At 40.4% G+C, this 15,646-nt stretch overlaps 1 protein-coding gene across 2 annotated transcripts; it reads left to right on the forward strand.

Annotated features, from left to right (window-relative positions):
- The first annotated feature begins 7,145 nt into the window (after positions 1 to 7,145).
- On the forward strand, positions 7,146 to 15,212 carry LOC117338368 (discoidin-2-like). Of its 2 annotated transcripts, XM_033899697.1 has the most exons (7): positions 7,146 to 7,251; positions 8,235 to 8,401; positions 9,416 to 9,568; positions 11,299 to 11,452; positions 11,948 to 12,184; positions 13,720 to 13,908; positions 14,672 to 15,212. In XM_033899697.1, exons 1-7 carry the CDS (start codon positions 7,230 to 7,232, stop codon positions 14,875 to 14,877), a joined length of 1,128 nt encoding a protein of 375 aa, XP_033755588.1. In that variant the 5' UTR covers positions 7,146 to 7,229; the 3' UTR covers positions 14,878 to 15,212. The 2 variants fall into 2 exon arrangements, with proteins under 2 accessions (XP_033755588.1, XP_033755590.1); XM_033899699.1 differs by lacking the exon at positions 9,416 to 9,568.
- The last annotated feature ends 434 nt before the right edge of the window (positions 15,213 to 15,646 follow it).

Consider the following 15,646-nt stretch of genomic DNA (forward strand, 5'->3'; position numbering starts at 1 on the left):
CCGTGTTTCTTGCTTACTGTGGCCCAGAACGTCCACAGCTTTTGATTTTGGATGGGCATGGATCCCACGAAACGTTAGGACTGCTGGACATTGCACGACAGGAAAACTTTCATATAATGGCATTGCCCCCACATACCACACATTTCCTTCAACCACTCGACCGTACCGTTTTCGGCCCCTTCAACAAAGCGTACAACAGGGTATGCTCTGACTTCCTATCCAAAGCTCCAGGCAATATTGTCAATAAATGGACATTTCCTGGTCTTTTTAGACAGGCATGGGAACAATCAATTATTACGCCAGCAAACATCAAAAGTGGACATTTTCCCGCTCAACCAAAACGCTATTCCGGAGTCGGCCTTTTTGCCAAGTAATGTATTTAATAAAGAAATGAGGGAGACAGTCAGTGCACAGACCGATGTACCGGATTGTGCGAGCGACCATGTCGGCGAAAATGACATAGAAAAAGACATAGCCATGGACGATGAACCTCACTGTCAGACGTATGAAGACCCGGACGACACTGAGCTTGCAGCCGCGGTAGCAAGTATCACGGCCGATAATACATGTTCCAACGACGTTTTGGAAGATCCGGAAAAACTTCTAGCCATGATTAACAGCGGCGATATAGACATTATCGCAAGTGCTGATAGTGACGGTGTTGCCACTATACCCGACTCCCTATGGAACTCTCAAATCGCTGAGATGTTTTCACCGGAAGCAACATCTATATGTACCAGGTCAAGTTTGAATGTAACAAAGAAAAGTAGGGCAATCGCATCACATCGAATCCTTACAAGTGATGCCATCATAGAGGAAAAGGGAGCTAACCTACAAAAGAAGCAGCAACTAGAACAGGAAAAACAAGAGAGAAAAATCAAAAGAGAGGAAAGGAAGAAACTTAAAAATTCAGTTAAATCAAATAGTCCCAAGACCGTGTGATTTTTGTAACATTATTTGCAATATCAAACATGGACAATTATTAATTTTGTTCATAAGACTTTGATTTATTGAAAACATTGAATCGATTTATAGAAAGATAAACTAATACATATTTAATTCAGACTTGTCAGTCTATTTTGATTAAATTGTTGCACATATTGTAAATATGTTCATATCTGTATATAATAAACAACAAAAGTTAATCTTTAATTCAGACTTTTCAGTCTATATTAATAAAATATGGACTTGTGTATCGAAAAACACAAATTAATTATCGAATAAACACTTTTTTCGATGAGCACGAGGTCGTTCAAACTTTTCGGTCCCGGTCATCGTGCTCATGAACGTGCTGAAATAACCCGTGAACAAGTTCACCATGAACCGACAGATCCTACTCAGGAATTTCCTCGGAATATAAAGCGTGAACTGGCTAGCCCTACTCGACCTGAACCTCGCCTACATAAACCGAAACAAAACCGAGGGTGATAGTGTGTCTGCAAGGTGTACAAAATTATGTGGCCCAGGATTTACAGGACGATCCTGCGCAAAGACTGTTTAGTTAATATCCACTTAGCTGGACAGCCAAACAACAAGCATCAGGTGTACGTTATTCTGGACGACCAGAGTAACCGGACATTAGGGCACCCTGATCTGTTTCATATGTTAGATATCCCGGACAAACCCACATTTCCATACAAACTTTTATCATGCGCAGGCAGTCTTGAAATGCAAGGACGAAAAACTACTGACATTGGCATTACGTCGCTCGATGGTAGCTTCAGTCTCGTCCTTCCTACAGTCACTGAATGTGTGTACATCCCCTAATTCGAGGGAAGAAAAACCTATCCCTGACATAAGGAACCATTTCGATTATCTCGCCGATGTACAGATTCCACCGTTGAATGATGGTGCCTCCATTCTCCTTCTTGTCGGTAGAGATGTACCAGAGGCCCACCATGTCATAGAACAGCGCACTGGTTCTAAGGGGGCACCGTCCGCCCAAAAACTTGGCCTAGGCTGGACAATAATTGGCGAAGTATGCCTTGATGGACAGCATGCACCGTCTATATCCAGCACGCTAAAGGTCCTCAAGACTACTGTGATGCGTAACGGTCGTCCCACTGCACTCGAAGAATGTGACAATAGACTTATGGTCAAGGATCAACCAAACCTCAGGGCGGGTCTATTTGAGAGAACAGCTCGCACATGATGACAAAGTCGATCTGTCTGTAGAGGATAAAGAATGTTTGCAAATCATGGATCATGAATTTCAGAAAGATGCGAATGGTCATTGGTCGGCACCTTTGCCATTTCGGAAATCGCCACCAAGATTACCAAACAGCAAACCACAAACCTTAAAACGTGCCCGCATCTTGGACACGTCACTTAGGAAGGACCCAGTTAAGCGACAACACTTCTGTTTATGGATAAACTCTTAAAGAACAATCATGCAGAGGAGGCCCCACCCCTACAAATAACCGATGAATGTTGGTACTTCTCTGTGTTCGGTGTTTATCATCCGCAGAAAAGAGACCAAATACGCGCAGTATTTGACTCTTCAGCAAAGTCCGACGGTATTTCACTCAACGACGTTCTTCTCTCAGGGCAAGATCTGAACAACACTCTTATTGGCGTCTTGCTAAGGTTCCGTAAAGGTGCTGTTGCCTTGACAGCAGACATACAACAACTGTTTTACCAGTTCTACGTGCATGAGAAACACAGAGACTTTCTGAGGTTTTTTTTGAATACAGGATGAAGGTCCACGTATTTGGGAACAGCTCCTCCCCAGCAGTGGCTACATACGGTATACCGAAGACAGCTGAGCACGCCTCAACATTTTATGGTAAAGACACAAAAGACTTTATCGAAAACAACTTTGATGTCGATGATGGACTTATCTCCCTCCAGTCAGCAGAGGAAATCATCAGTCTTGTGCAAAGGACACAAAAGACACTTCTCGGAAGTTGGAATGTTAAGGCTTCATAAGATTGCATCTAACAGCACAGCAGTGCTAAAGACCTTTGACAACAGCGATCTTTCCAGTAGTATCAAGGATCTCAACCTCGATGTTGACACCCCTCCTATCCACAGGAGTCTAGGTCTGTGTTGGAATATAGCAGCTGACCATTTCACATTCCAATCTACTGCGGAACCCAAACCGTATTCACGGCGGGGAGTATTAGCAACAGTAAACAGTCTCTATGATCCTTTAGGCTTTGCTGCACCCGTCAGTTTGAAAGGAAAACTTCTTCTTCGGGATCATGTTAACTGTACCCTAGAATGGGATGATCCCCTATCCGAAGATCGTCGTGAGGAATGGGAAACATGGAGAAACTCCCTTTCGTACCTTAACCAAGTTCAAGTTCCGCGGCAGTACGTCAACATGTCATCGTCTGCAGTCAATGGTCAAATTCACATATTCGGCGACGCTTCCCAGGAGGCTATAGCTGCGGTTGCATACATGAAAGTGTCTGATGGAGATATCTCCCATGTTGGTTTTGTCATTGGCAAGGCAAAGGTCGCACCCAAGCATGGTCATACCGTGCCAAGGTTAGAGCTGTGTACAGCCGTTTTAGCAGTTCAACTAGGCCAGACCAGAGAGGAAGAACTTAGCATTCCTTCAAAGGACATTAACTTTTATACAGACAGCAAGGTCGTACTCGGATATCTACATAATCGTGTTCGTAGACGTGTTGACAGAATCCTGGCGTTCTCACAGCCTGACCAATGAACCTATATACCAACAAATCTCAACCCAGCTGACCAAAGTACCAGGTGTCTTATAGCAGAATCCTTACAAGACAGCATGTGGTTGACAGGACCATCAGTTTTGAAGGACCAAGTGCAACCAGTTGGCACAAAGTTCGAAATAGTCAACCCTGACGAGGATGCAGAAGTACGTCCACAAGTCAAGGTCATTTCCAAGGTTACAGTTGTCAAAACAGAAGTCAGCCAGTCCGGTCTCGGGATAGAAACATTCGAGAGGTTCTCTAGTCTTCAGAGATTAGCGAGGGCTATTGCATGGATTATCCATATAGCCGATAGCTTTCGGAAAAGTAATGGGATCTGTCGCGGCTGGCATCATTGTTCGCCATCCCTTACTGTTGACACTGGAAAGCGTGCTACTAATCTCATAATCAGAGAGGTACAGAACAAATTTTACGGCACCGAGATAGTGTTTGAAGGCAGGAAAACCTATCTCAAAGAACAGCAACATTCTTTCTCTGTCACCTGTCTTAGATGAGGATGGACTGCTACGCGTTGGTGGTCGGCTGTGCAGGGCTCAAATACCTTTATCTCAGAAGAACCCAGAATTGATACCAGGTAAAGCCTACATTGCAAAGCTCGTCATTATGGATTGTCATGAAAAGGTCAGCCACCAGGGCCGCCATTTCACTGAAGGTATGGTTAGACAGTCAGGCTACTGGATTACAGGAGGGAAACGCTTGATATACCAGTTGCTCAGCCAGTGTGTTAAATGCAAGAAGCTTCGTGGGAAAATGTGTCAACAAAGAATGGCTGACCTACCAGATGCTCGTTTAACGCCTGCTCCACCCTTCACGTATGTAAAGAGAAGATCTCTCTAGCCGAGCGGTATATTGCGGCTAGTATTTACCAGGGTTACATACTCCCTCGTCCAGGAAAGAACTCGTCCTCGAGTTTCCAGGAGTAACAGCGATGCTTGTGGAGCAATCCTGAGTATTTTCCCCGGGTCCCTACATGGGCGCCAATGTAACAGAGCGCATGATTAATTAGATTTACATGTAAATCACTGCCTCCGCTAGGGATCGAACCCGGGACCTCTGGCTTACTAGTCTTACGCTCAACCGATCGAGCTAAAGAGAAGATCTCTCTAGCCGAGCGGTATATTGCGGCTAGTATTTACCAGGGTTACATAGGGGTTGATGTTTTCGACCGTGGAATATCGTTGCGAGGAGGACACGAGGAGGATTTTCCAACTCAAAACGCTGGGCCGTGCGCATGTGGGTTAATGTTGCATATATAATTAAAAAGAACTAAAATCGTTATGTTTTTAATAAATGCATTATTTAATAATTTCCCCGTCAGTTCTGTTTGTTTCCTTGACCGGATTGTGATGTTAGGTGTCCAACGTCCTTATCGGGAAGTTTTCGTCGGTCCTCGTGTTGTCGCGTGGTCACGTGACCGGCACGAAGGACTACATTAACACTTGGTCGGTAAATATGGCCAGAGCACCCAACTAACGTATTTTGCCGTACAAACAAACGTGATACACTTGTTCATCGTACTTAGAAACCAAGGAAAAGTGCTGTACATTCTTCTAATTATTCACGTACAGTGACATAACGGCGTTATAAACTGGTATTAATTGACGAAGTGCCGATTAATTGACTACTTTTTTGATAATTTTGACGATGTTTGTCATTTTCGTAAGAATGTACAGCACTTTTCGTTGTTCTCGTACAATTACCTTCACGCTGTTGTCTGTTTCATAAGTATTAATTTTGGGTAGTCGGGTGCTCTAGGACGATTTATAGAGCAAGTGTTAATGTTCACGCTTCAATATTGGAACTCTTCGGTGTTTTAGGTATCGAAATCGGCATATAGAAACGAATAAACGTTGATAGACGAATGCAATGGATCGTAATTAATTCAATTAATTATTTACAGAAGATTTACAAAGACATAAGGTATAGTTAGAAGTTTTCGGTTGTACAAACAAGTTTTTAGATTCGACACTGTGGTAAAACTAACGTACTCGTCGTTGCCATGACAACCGATCTAAGCCGCGATCACGAATGCACTGACAAAGTGAAAGTTGAAGTCTTTCGCGCAACATGCCGTTTTTTCTTAAAACTACATTCACACCTCATATTGATTGAAGTTGTTTTACCATACCTGATTAATTGAAATAAAAGAAAACTAACAAAAACACTAAAAAATACAGAATGAAGCTTTCGTGTCAGGCAGTGCAGACACAACGCGGGATCTGTAAACAATGTGACGTCATCGGAATGTACAAGTTGCAACAATGTACAGCAATGTATATTTTACATGAATACACTAATGAGCAACGAAATGGGACGCAACATTAACCCACATGCGTGATGTTTACCTGCTTAACCTGTCGCGCAGTCCATATAGAACTTGTTGAAGAGATGAGTTCATCATCCTTCATAAACAGCCTCAGACAATTTCAGTCTATACGTGGGAAAGTCGAAGGAATTCAGATCCGAGAGGGGTACCAATTGTGTTGGTGCTTCCGACGACCTCCATATAATTGACGCTATAAACGTTGAGGACGTTTCCTTGAGGAAACATCTCTACGCTTCTTGAACAGTCTGGAAATTCAATCCACCATGTTCGTCACACATGGGCGGCAGCTGGGAAAGGATGATTGGAGTGATTAGGCGAGTATTAGACTCTCTGCTCCTAGAAGAGAAAGGCAAAAACCTCACACATGAGGTGTTGTCTACCTTTATGTGCGAGGTGATGGCAATTGTTAACGCCAGGCCCATCACAACAGTTTCATCAGATGTGGAGTCACCATTTATATTGACACCAAACATACTCTTAACTCAGAAGACTAGAGACTCTGTGGAGCCATTCACAAACCTAGATGTGACGGAAGCGTATAAATCACACTGGAAATAAAAAAAAAAGTTATATCGGATCAGTTCTGGAAACGGTGGCAAAAGGAGTTCCTGCCAACTCTTCAACAACGACGTAAATGGCACAAGGAACACCCCAATCTCCCGGTAGGAGATGTCGTCTTGCTGCAAGACAAAGGCCTACCACGTAATCGATGGCCCCTAGGAGTCGTTTCGCGCGTCTTTCCAGGTGATTTTGGGTTGGTCAGAAAAGTGGAAGTTCGTATCAGTCGCGATGGAAAACATTCAAATTTCATTCGCCCATTAGTCGATCTAGTCAAACTTATTGAAGTGCAACAGTGACTTGTGAACTTGTGTATTTGAAATGTTAAGTATGGACATTATAGTTATTGAGACATTGAGTTTACGTTATTGCGAATTCGCGTGGACCAATTCAAGGCCATATTTTGAATTTAGTTTACATGGTGACTCTCAAGTGATTGCCATCAAATGTGTAGAGTAATGATGAGAAATTGTTTGTGATATTTGAAATATCAGACGGGGAGTGTGCTGCCACGCGTACGGTGTACGCATCCTTAAAATATGTTAGTCACTTAGAGTTACTCCCCTTGTTCTAACTCTTGTGTAAACGTGGCTACAACGAACGGTTTTCTCGATGGCAGATGATGTCGAGGCATCTCGATTGCTTATCCCAACATGGTTAATTGCCCCATACGATGTGAGTTTCTTTGTTTTATGTAAACGCTATACAAGTGTATACATGTACATTATGTAATTTCGAGATGTTTAAGGATTCGCGATGAATACTTGATTTGTAAATCTAACGATTTTGTGTAAATTGTGGCTGATACAACTTGTTGTTTCTGTATTTCAGCCTTACTTGATTCGTCAGCATTAAATTACATGTTAGCACAAGACCAGGTCTCATCGTCGTAATTTGTTGCTGTACAGCCCACACTGTTCCTGTGTCGTTTGAATTTCTCGGCATTTTTCCTAGATCACCTGCTCTGCAAATGAGTAATCGTGAATAAACACGAATGACGACTCGCAACACCTCAGAAGCTATTGACGTGGCCAAAGTGCCAAACTATCCGAACTTTACCCTACAGCTTTTCAAACTTTTCAAACCTTTTTATCTCCTCTTCAGAAAGTGTCTTCTTTTCAGGAGAGTTACAATACATCAAAACCGAAAGTGAAAGTACAAACAATATATATGGGTTATCACCCCTTACACCTTATCAACATAACCCCCTTGTGCATCATATGCATAATAAGGTATCTAATTGACACTCTTTTCCTTATTAACCCTGGTTGTTAGTTGTGAGGACGATCAACCTTAACAAAACAAACATACTTCATTACGTAACAATGCGTCATATATGTAATACCTCGTCTTGGCGATTGTCTATGTAGCAAGGACCTCACAAACAAATGAGAGTTCCAACATGCCAAATAAAAGGTACTACTAAATCAAATCTAAATTAGAGATCGGAAAATTAGATAATACGGTATGTCAGAATTCCCTGTTTTTTTCTAAGTCTGTAATACCAGGGGCCAAAACTGGAACTCCAAAACTGAAGTCAGGAAAATAAGAAAAAGAGCCAAAACAGATATGACATACAGGGATTACCTGGGCGTGGCTAATATCATGGTCACTATATCAATTTGTTTATTTATCTGGTTTTATTTGATCAATTTCAGATCTAACCGTGTGTTCAGAGTACCTGGTTTCCGGCCTTAACGGCGTTGAGGACACGGCACTTACCGCGTCCAGCCAATACAAAGCTAATTATGCACCGTCTAACGCCCGACTACGCGGTAATTCGTCATGGTCGTCGGAAGAACTCGACGATAAACAGTATATACAGGTAATGATTTATTTAAAGTTATCGTAATGATACCTCTGAACATGTACAATGGCAATGTTTGGTTTGGTTTATTTTGTTTAACGTCCTATTAACAGCTAAGATTATTTAAGGACGGCCTCCCGTGCGTGCGACATGCATGCGTGTGTTGAGTGCGTATGTGTGTGTTTGGGAGGCTGCATTATATTCGTGTTAAGTCTCCTTGTGATAGACCGGAAAATTTGCCGATGTATAGTGCTACCTCACTGAAGCATACTGCCGAAGACACCCATCAGGACACCCCACCCGGTCACATTATACTGACAACGGCTGCCCTGCAGGTAGGGCGTAAGAATTGTACCTGCTGCCCCCATTGCATGATCGTACGAGGCGACTAAATTTGGGATCTTATCTCTTCTTTCTAAACAACTGTCTTCTTCCTAATGTCTCCCTTGGCAATGCCTCAATTTTGGCCTTTAGTTGAGCGCTCGCCCCTGTGAGGAAGGCTTTGGGTTCTGTCCCCTAGCCGAGACATACCAGAGTCTTTAAAAATGGTAGTTGCTACTCCTGCTTAGCGCTCAGCATATTTTGAGTGGACTGCTTACAGAATTTGTAATAATTTCAGAAACACGAATATATTTAAACGTAACATATTTTAGCTCACCTGGTCCGTATTATACATTATTGACTGGTATGGATTCAGAATTATACAAATGGTGGGTCTGACCTCCGTCTCCGTCCAGTGAGGCATTGTCCCGTTAGGGACGGAGCCGCAGAGGGAAAGTTAAGAAAACTCATTGAAATTCTTCTTATAGGCGAATGAAAGGAGTGGTCCATATTTCTTCTAAGATATCCTTAGGTGAAGTGGAACCAATTTTTGTATGACAAGTCGTTATGGCGCCTAGGGATCTGGAACTTTCGTCTTTGAAAGACCTTTTCTGTAGAGTGTATTTCTATAGTCACTAAAATATCCAGGTGAGCAAAACATGCCGTCTGTGCCTCTTGTCTCTGTTTTATTGTTGATATTGTGTTTTCAAGGTACAATTCCGGCAAGAAACGTCTATAGATACCATTATGATACAGGGACAGGGAGACCCGGAATTCGAGGAGTGGGTGAAGACTTTTTATGTGTCGTATAGTATCGACGGCGGTACATGGACCAACGTGATGTCACATAATCAAGATCCAAGGGTACGTGATGTCACCGCACGGGGTTTTGGGAGATGCGGGTAAATGAAGGAACATTTGGAAATTTGATGATTGACATCCTGATCTATTTTGGAATTGCTCTACTCCCTTGACAATATGACGTCTGCTCGTTTGTATATATGGTAGTCATGTTGTCATCTGCGCTTATTTCCCTTCTCATAATAGGATATCCGCCCAAAACGAAAGTTATGAGTTCCAGCCTTGACATTAGATTGTGTACTTTTAAAATCACCTTTCATCCGTACATCCATTTCAGTCCATACGTCCGCCAATACCGTAGTAATTCGCATTACTGTTATTTCTGAAGAACTAATAAAAAGGGATACAAATAAAACAGTTTAAAGGACATATTCAGTATCAGCTCTAGTTATACATACCACACATTTGATTTCCAATAATTCAGTCAGAAAGCAATGTTTGGTATGGATGTTTGAAGTCTATTTCTCAAAATGTTTTAAGGTGATATTCTTGAACTTTGTAGAAAATTTAAATAACACAATTATGTAGGGGTTCTATACGTGCATACAACATATTTAGCCTGATTAAACATTATTTATAGTCAACACTGATAATTTTGAATGTTGACAAATCTTTTTTTTTTTTTTACTATTCTTGTCAATGAATTGAATAACGCTTTAACATGCATAGTCTTTGAAATATGGCTTCAAAATAAGAACAATGAACCATAATTGAACAATGGTTTGGTTTGGTTTGGTTTGGTTTATTTAGTTTAACGTCCTATTAACAGCTAAGGTCATTTAAGGACGGCCTCCCGTGCGTGCGATATGTATGCGTGTGGTGAGTGTGTATGTGTGTTTTGGGAGGCTGCGGTATGTTCGTGTTAAGTCTCCTTGTGATAGGCCGGAACTTTTGCCAATTTAAAGTGCTACCTCACTGAAACATACTGCCGAAGACACCCAGCAGCACACCCCACCCGGTCACATTATACTGACAACAGGCGAACCAGTCGTCCCATTCCAAATATGCTGAGCGCTAAGCAGGAGTAGCAACTACCATTTTTAAAGACTCTGGTATGTCTCGGCCAGGGGACAGAACCCAAAGCCTTCCTCACAGCGGCGAACGCTCAACTAAAGGCCAAAAGTGAGGCATTGTCAAGGGCGACATTAGGAAGGAGAAAGTTGTTAAGGAAGAAGAGAAAAGATAAGATCCCAAATTTAGTCGCCTCTTACGATCATGCAATGGGGGCAGCAGGTACAATTCTTACGCCCTACCTGCAGGGCAAAATTGAACAAAATATTAGATTTGTATGCAGAAATAATAAGACTAGGCATTACAGAAGAGTTAGCGTCTTCACATTGACCCGCGAAACAATCTCTATTCTCAAATCGAGAACTAGGATGTTGACAACTGAACCAATAGGAATTTCACCAATCACGTCACAACTTCATATTGTATAACGGAATGCTATATTTCCAAATGAATCATGATGTCGTTCATAAAACGTTCAAGTGAGAAAGAAAAAGATTTACGCCTCTAAGCCCATGTATTGAGTTGATTAAACTATGTCATTGTTGAAATTGATTAATCAGTTAACATTACACGAGTGAAAATATGTTCAGTATATTTTGGGTTAAATTACAACTGTCAAAAATATATTTATATATATGATATTCTTTTGGTCCACTTTAATGTTACATTTGCTACATATCAGTAATAATATGCTTAATTTGTCAAGATCATTTGTGTTCCAGTTATTTACCGGAAACAGTGACCAAAACACCGTAGTCAAGTCGAGTCTCGTCCCCAGTATCACAGCTGTTTACGTCCGTATCAATCCCAGAAGCTGGAACATCCATATTAGTCTCCGATTTGACATCGGTGGATTTTACGGTGTTAAGGAAAAAAGTAAGAAAACGTGATTTTATGTTTTGTTTGTATTTTGTTTTTGGCTCCTGACATTACAATTAAAATGTACTTATGGCATATAAGAGAAAGAAAACGGATGAATAACTCGAAGTAAACATTGAGTCCCGATATTCTATATAACTTATACCCGGGGAAACTTTTGATTATTATATTTTTCATGACCTCCATCGCCTCAAGAAAACGAAGTTCGACTGTATATAAACTATTTCGCAGATTTGTTTCTAAGTCTTACCAAAAGAGTCCCGATATTCTATATAACTTATACCCGGGGAAACTTTTGATTATTATATTTTTCATGACCTCCATCGCCTCAAGAAAACGAAGTTCGACTGTATATAAACTATTTCGCAGATTTGTTTCTTACCAAAAGCGTGGACATCAAGTAATGAATCCAAGGTCAAAATGTAGAATACACGCAGACAACAATTTTGATGCTCTGGAAAAATTAGTCAAAAAACATGTTTTACCTTGCAGAAAGCCAGTCGGAATTTTACAGATTGCCAATGTTACCCTCCGCAGACCTCGATCAGCACCTTGTTTTCGATACATCGTCTCGGTTACTTCCCAACTGTGGTATATTGTGCCATAGAGGAGAATTGTGTTTTTCCTTCACCTTTGACACAAACCAGAACACTTGTCGGGGCTATAACTCATCAGTCACCACAACATCCTTCCTCTTCACTGGATCAACGCATTATTTCGTTAATGCAGGTACTGTATTCTATTTTTGTTTTATCCTAACCTAATATAACTACGATAACAAGCGGTATGCTATAAAGTTTCGGTTCCATTAACATAGGGAGACATATCGTGAAGAAACTGCCGATTTCTTTCTTCAATCATATGACTTTTAACATCTCGAATGAGTTAGAATGATGGCTTGAATAATGTAATTGTTGAACCGAGTTAGTCTTGTAACCAGTTTAGTTCATCCCTCATATTTGACGCCTGTTGGTATGTTTGGTGTTTCCTTTGACATTGCCCTGTTCCTATTTTGATGACGTTACATAACCTAGACTGTTGTCGTTGTGACCTGGATTTGCGAGGTGGGTGACGTTGTGAGCTAGATTTTCGAGGTGGGTGACATTGATGGAGCAAAAGCTGTATATACTGGTTTCATTATCCTTTTACCTTTTCAATTGTCAATATCGATTTAGTCTGTGATAATTCTGGATGTTGTGGTATTGTCATTATATCGTCCGTCTGGCTGAGGCAACTCCAATATGTGTTGATTGATTTTATGCATGTTGGTGTAAAGAAAGACCAGACACAAAGTGAAGATGTACATAAGTTAGGAATTTTCGTTTTGACGTGACAGTTTTATATTAATTTTGATAAAAGTTGGTATACAGGAAAGTGGGTTTCATCATTTGCTGCATTGCCCGTGGCACTATGAAATATATTTTCATGCATCTCAATGTTGAAGTCGCGATTTTGATTAAGGGCGGTTAAAACAGTCGGTAAAGTGTACGGAGTTTTGATTTGGACGTTATTGACAAAGAAGACATAGAAAGAACGCCATCTAGGGTTTCGGGAGGGAGGGAGGGGGGGGGGGGGGGGCACATGTAGCCGACTCTGACGACAACCACAAGCAGTGAGATACAGTAGGCATAACAGTACAATGCTATGTTACCTTAAGGAAGTACACACAATGTTGGGTTATTTGAATAAAGTACAGTAGAACATTGGGTTACATGAAGTAAGTACACTAGAATGTTAACTTATGTTACATAAAGTAAGTACACTAGATTTTTAGGTCATATGAAAAAAAGTACACTCGAATGTTGGGTTACATGAAATCGGTACACTGCAATGTTAGGTTACTCGCAATAAGTACACTATGATGTTAGATTAAATGAACTAAGTATACTTGAATATTAAGTTACATGAAGTAAGCACTCTAGAATGGTTTGTGTCCTATCAACAGGGAAAGTCAGTAAATGAACAATATGACTCAAGTAGACAAAATCTTTGAAAAGTCTGACACTTCTAGGAAAACAAAACTTTGGAATATCCACTCAGTAGGCCCCGATGCATTCATATTCCTTTTAAATCTTCCGCCCAAACAGGGGAAAACCCCCAATCTATTGTTGATTCTGTTCTGTGGTCCCTCTAGATCATTTAAATTTGCAATTTAAATATAGAAATCGTTCAAAATTAATTGACAGGCGACTTTTTATTTTATATCAGATGATTCATATAACATTAGATGTGTTAATTTTGACCATTTTTTATCTCAAACGCAGGATTATTGACATCCCTTGGATTCCAAATATTATCGAAAAGCAGCACGTTCTACAGGGTCACCGAACTTGAATTGAGCCAGACAGGTGCAGCCGACGTCTGCACCCAACAATACTCGGGGCTGATGCGGATTAAGTCGGAGGCTAAAATGTTAAATTTACAGAATGTCATTGCCGAAAACACCATTCTAGGTAAGAGGATTGATCACAAACCCATATTTATAGTACTGAATATGTCAGTATTGCTTCATGTCCCATCCATCTATAAATTCCTGCCAGTTGATTTCTACAGGAACAACTGCCCCTGAAACTATAAAAAATACGTATAAACAGGGTGTTTCGGAATTCGTACAAAGAACCTGTGAGCCAGTCATTACAAAATTCATGCGGAAGAGGACAACAAAAAGGCGTAAAACGTTGTTATTGTTGTTTTAATTGATGAATGAAAATGCCGCTCAAAAAAAAAAAAAAAAAAAAAAATATTATCATGACTACAAAGCCCACCAAAACTTTAAATTATTCGTTGAAAACTGAGAAAGTAGTTTTCTGGAACCAACAGAAACATGTTTTTTGTTGGTTCCAGAAAACTACGTATAAGAAAAGTGTTTTTTCTCAATAGTGAAATATATCACTTTTTATAGAATCAATAATTTTCGATATATCACTGGTGAAAATATAATACAATAAAAAAATCATATACTTAGTATCGCAATACATAAAATAATTACTAGACTGTCCACAAGCTCCTATTTTTTGGTTAGAATTGCTCCACTGAATTCTCATACTGGATTTCTCTCCCTAGTTTTGAGACAAAAATCATCAAGCTCAATTTAATTTCACATATCCTGCCTACACATGTCAGAAATCGTCCATCCGTCGTCCAGAGCTATGTTGTCGCACCTACGGATAAATGTCACAAAGGTCATATAAAACGAGAAATATTTATATTTTTCAGCAACAAACCACAGCCATTTATTTGTGTCTGGTACATATGTGTTGCCAGAATGGAAGTATACTGATGCATCCGAAGTTATCGACAGCGTTCTTTGGTCGCCTGGCAACCCAGACCCGAGTCAAGGTCACTGTGTCATGATGACACCAACAGGTCTGGAAAGTGTGGACTGTACAGCAAAACTCTTCTCCATTTGTGAAATATTCTGACAACAATGATGTTTGACCAGATGGAAAAAAAAAACCCACGGGAAGATTCCAATCGTTTTAGATCAAGATTCCGTTGATATACGATTTCAACATAAAATAAACGTCATTATTTTCCGTACATATCGTTGTATATACTACATGTGTGTTTCATCGTAATTTTTTAGTTAAACGAACCACTTTGAAGACCACGGAATAGTGGTATTTTGAAAGAAAGTAAGTCTAGTGAGGATAATCTGTTGACGTTGAAAAACACATGAAAAAGTGACATTTACACTTTCGCAATATGCTTCAATGTACATAAGCTGCAAAAATGAAATAAAGTATTGTATTTTTTACTTGTTGGGTTCAGCTTAATTTTAGGAAATCAGCAGCAAAGCTTCATTTAAGACCTGGCCCCTCCATGGGCTTCAAGAGACTTCGCTACAATAAAAAACTACTTCAGTAGTATTCTATACATTGCATTATAATAACTAGATCATCTACCTCAAATAGCCAGGCTGATATATAGCCACCATGTTTGGTGCATCGTTGTGCAATGTCCCTGTTTACTTAAACTTTCAACCGCCATTCTCCTTAACACGAAGCAGATTTTTACCAAATTTGGTCGGAAACACCAGGGGCAGGCCAATCATGATGTATGTAAGTGAGATTGGTTCGACCGCTAGTATCAAAAGGACTGGGGAACAAAAGGATACGTTTGGCTTTAAAGCTTTACTACTCCTTGATACAACCAAATGTAATATGCAACATTCTAGAGAAGGGTAATAAT

This window comes from Pecten maximus, chromosome 11 (genome assembly GCF_902652985.1).
Source record: "Pecten maximus chromosome 11, xPecMax1.1, whole genome shotgun sequence".
Lineage (NCBI taxonomy): Eukaryota > Metazoa > Mollusca > Bivalvia > Pectinida > Pectinidae > Pecten > Pecten maximus.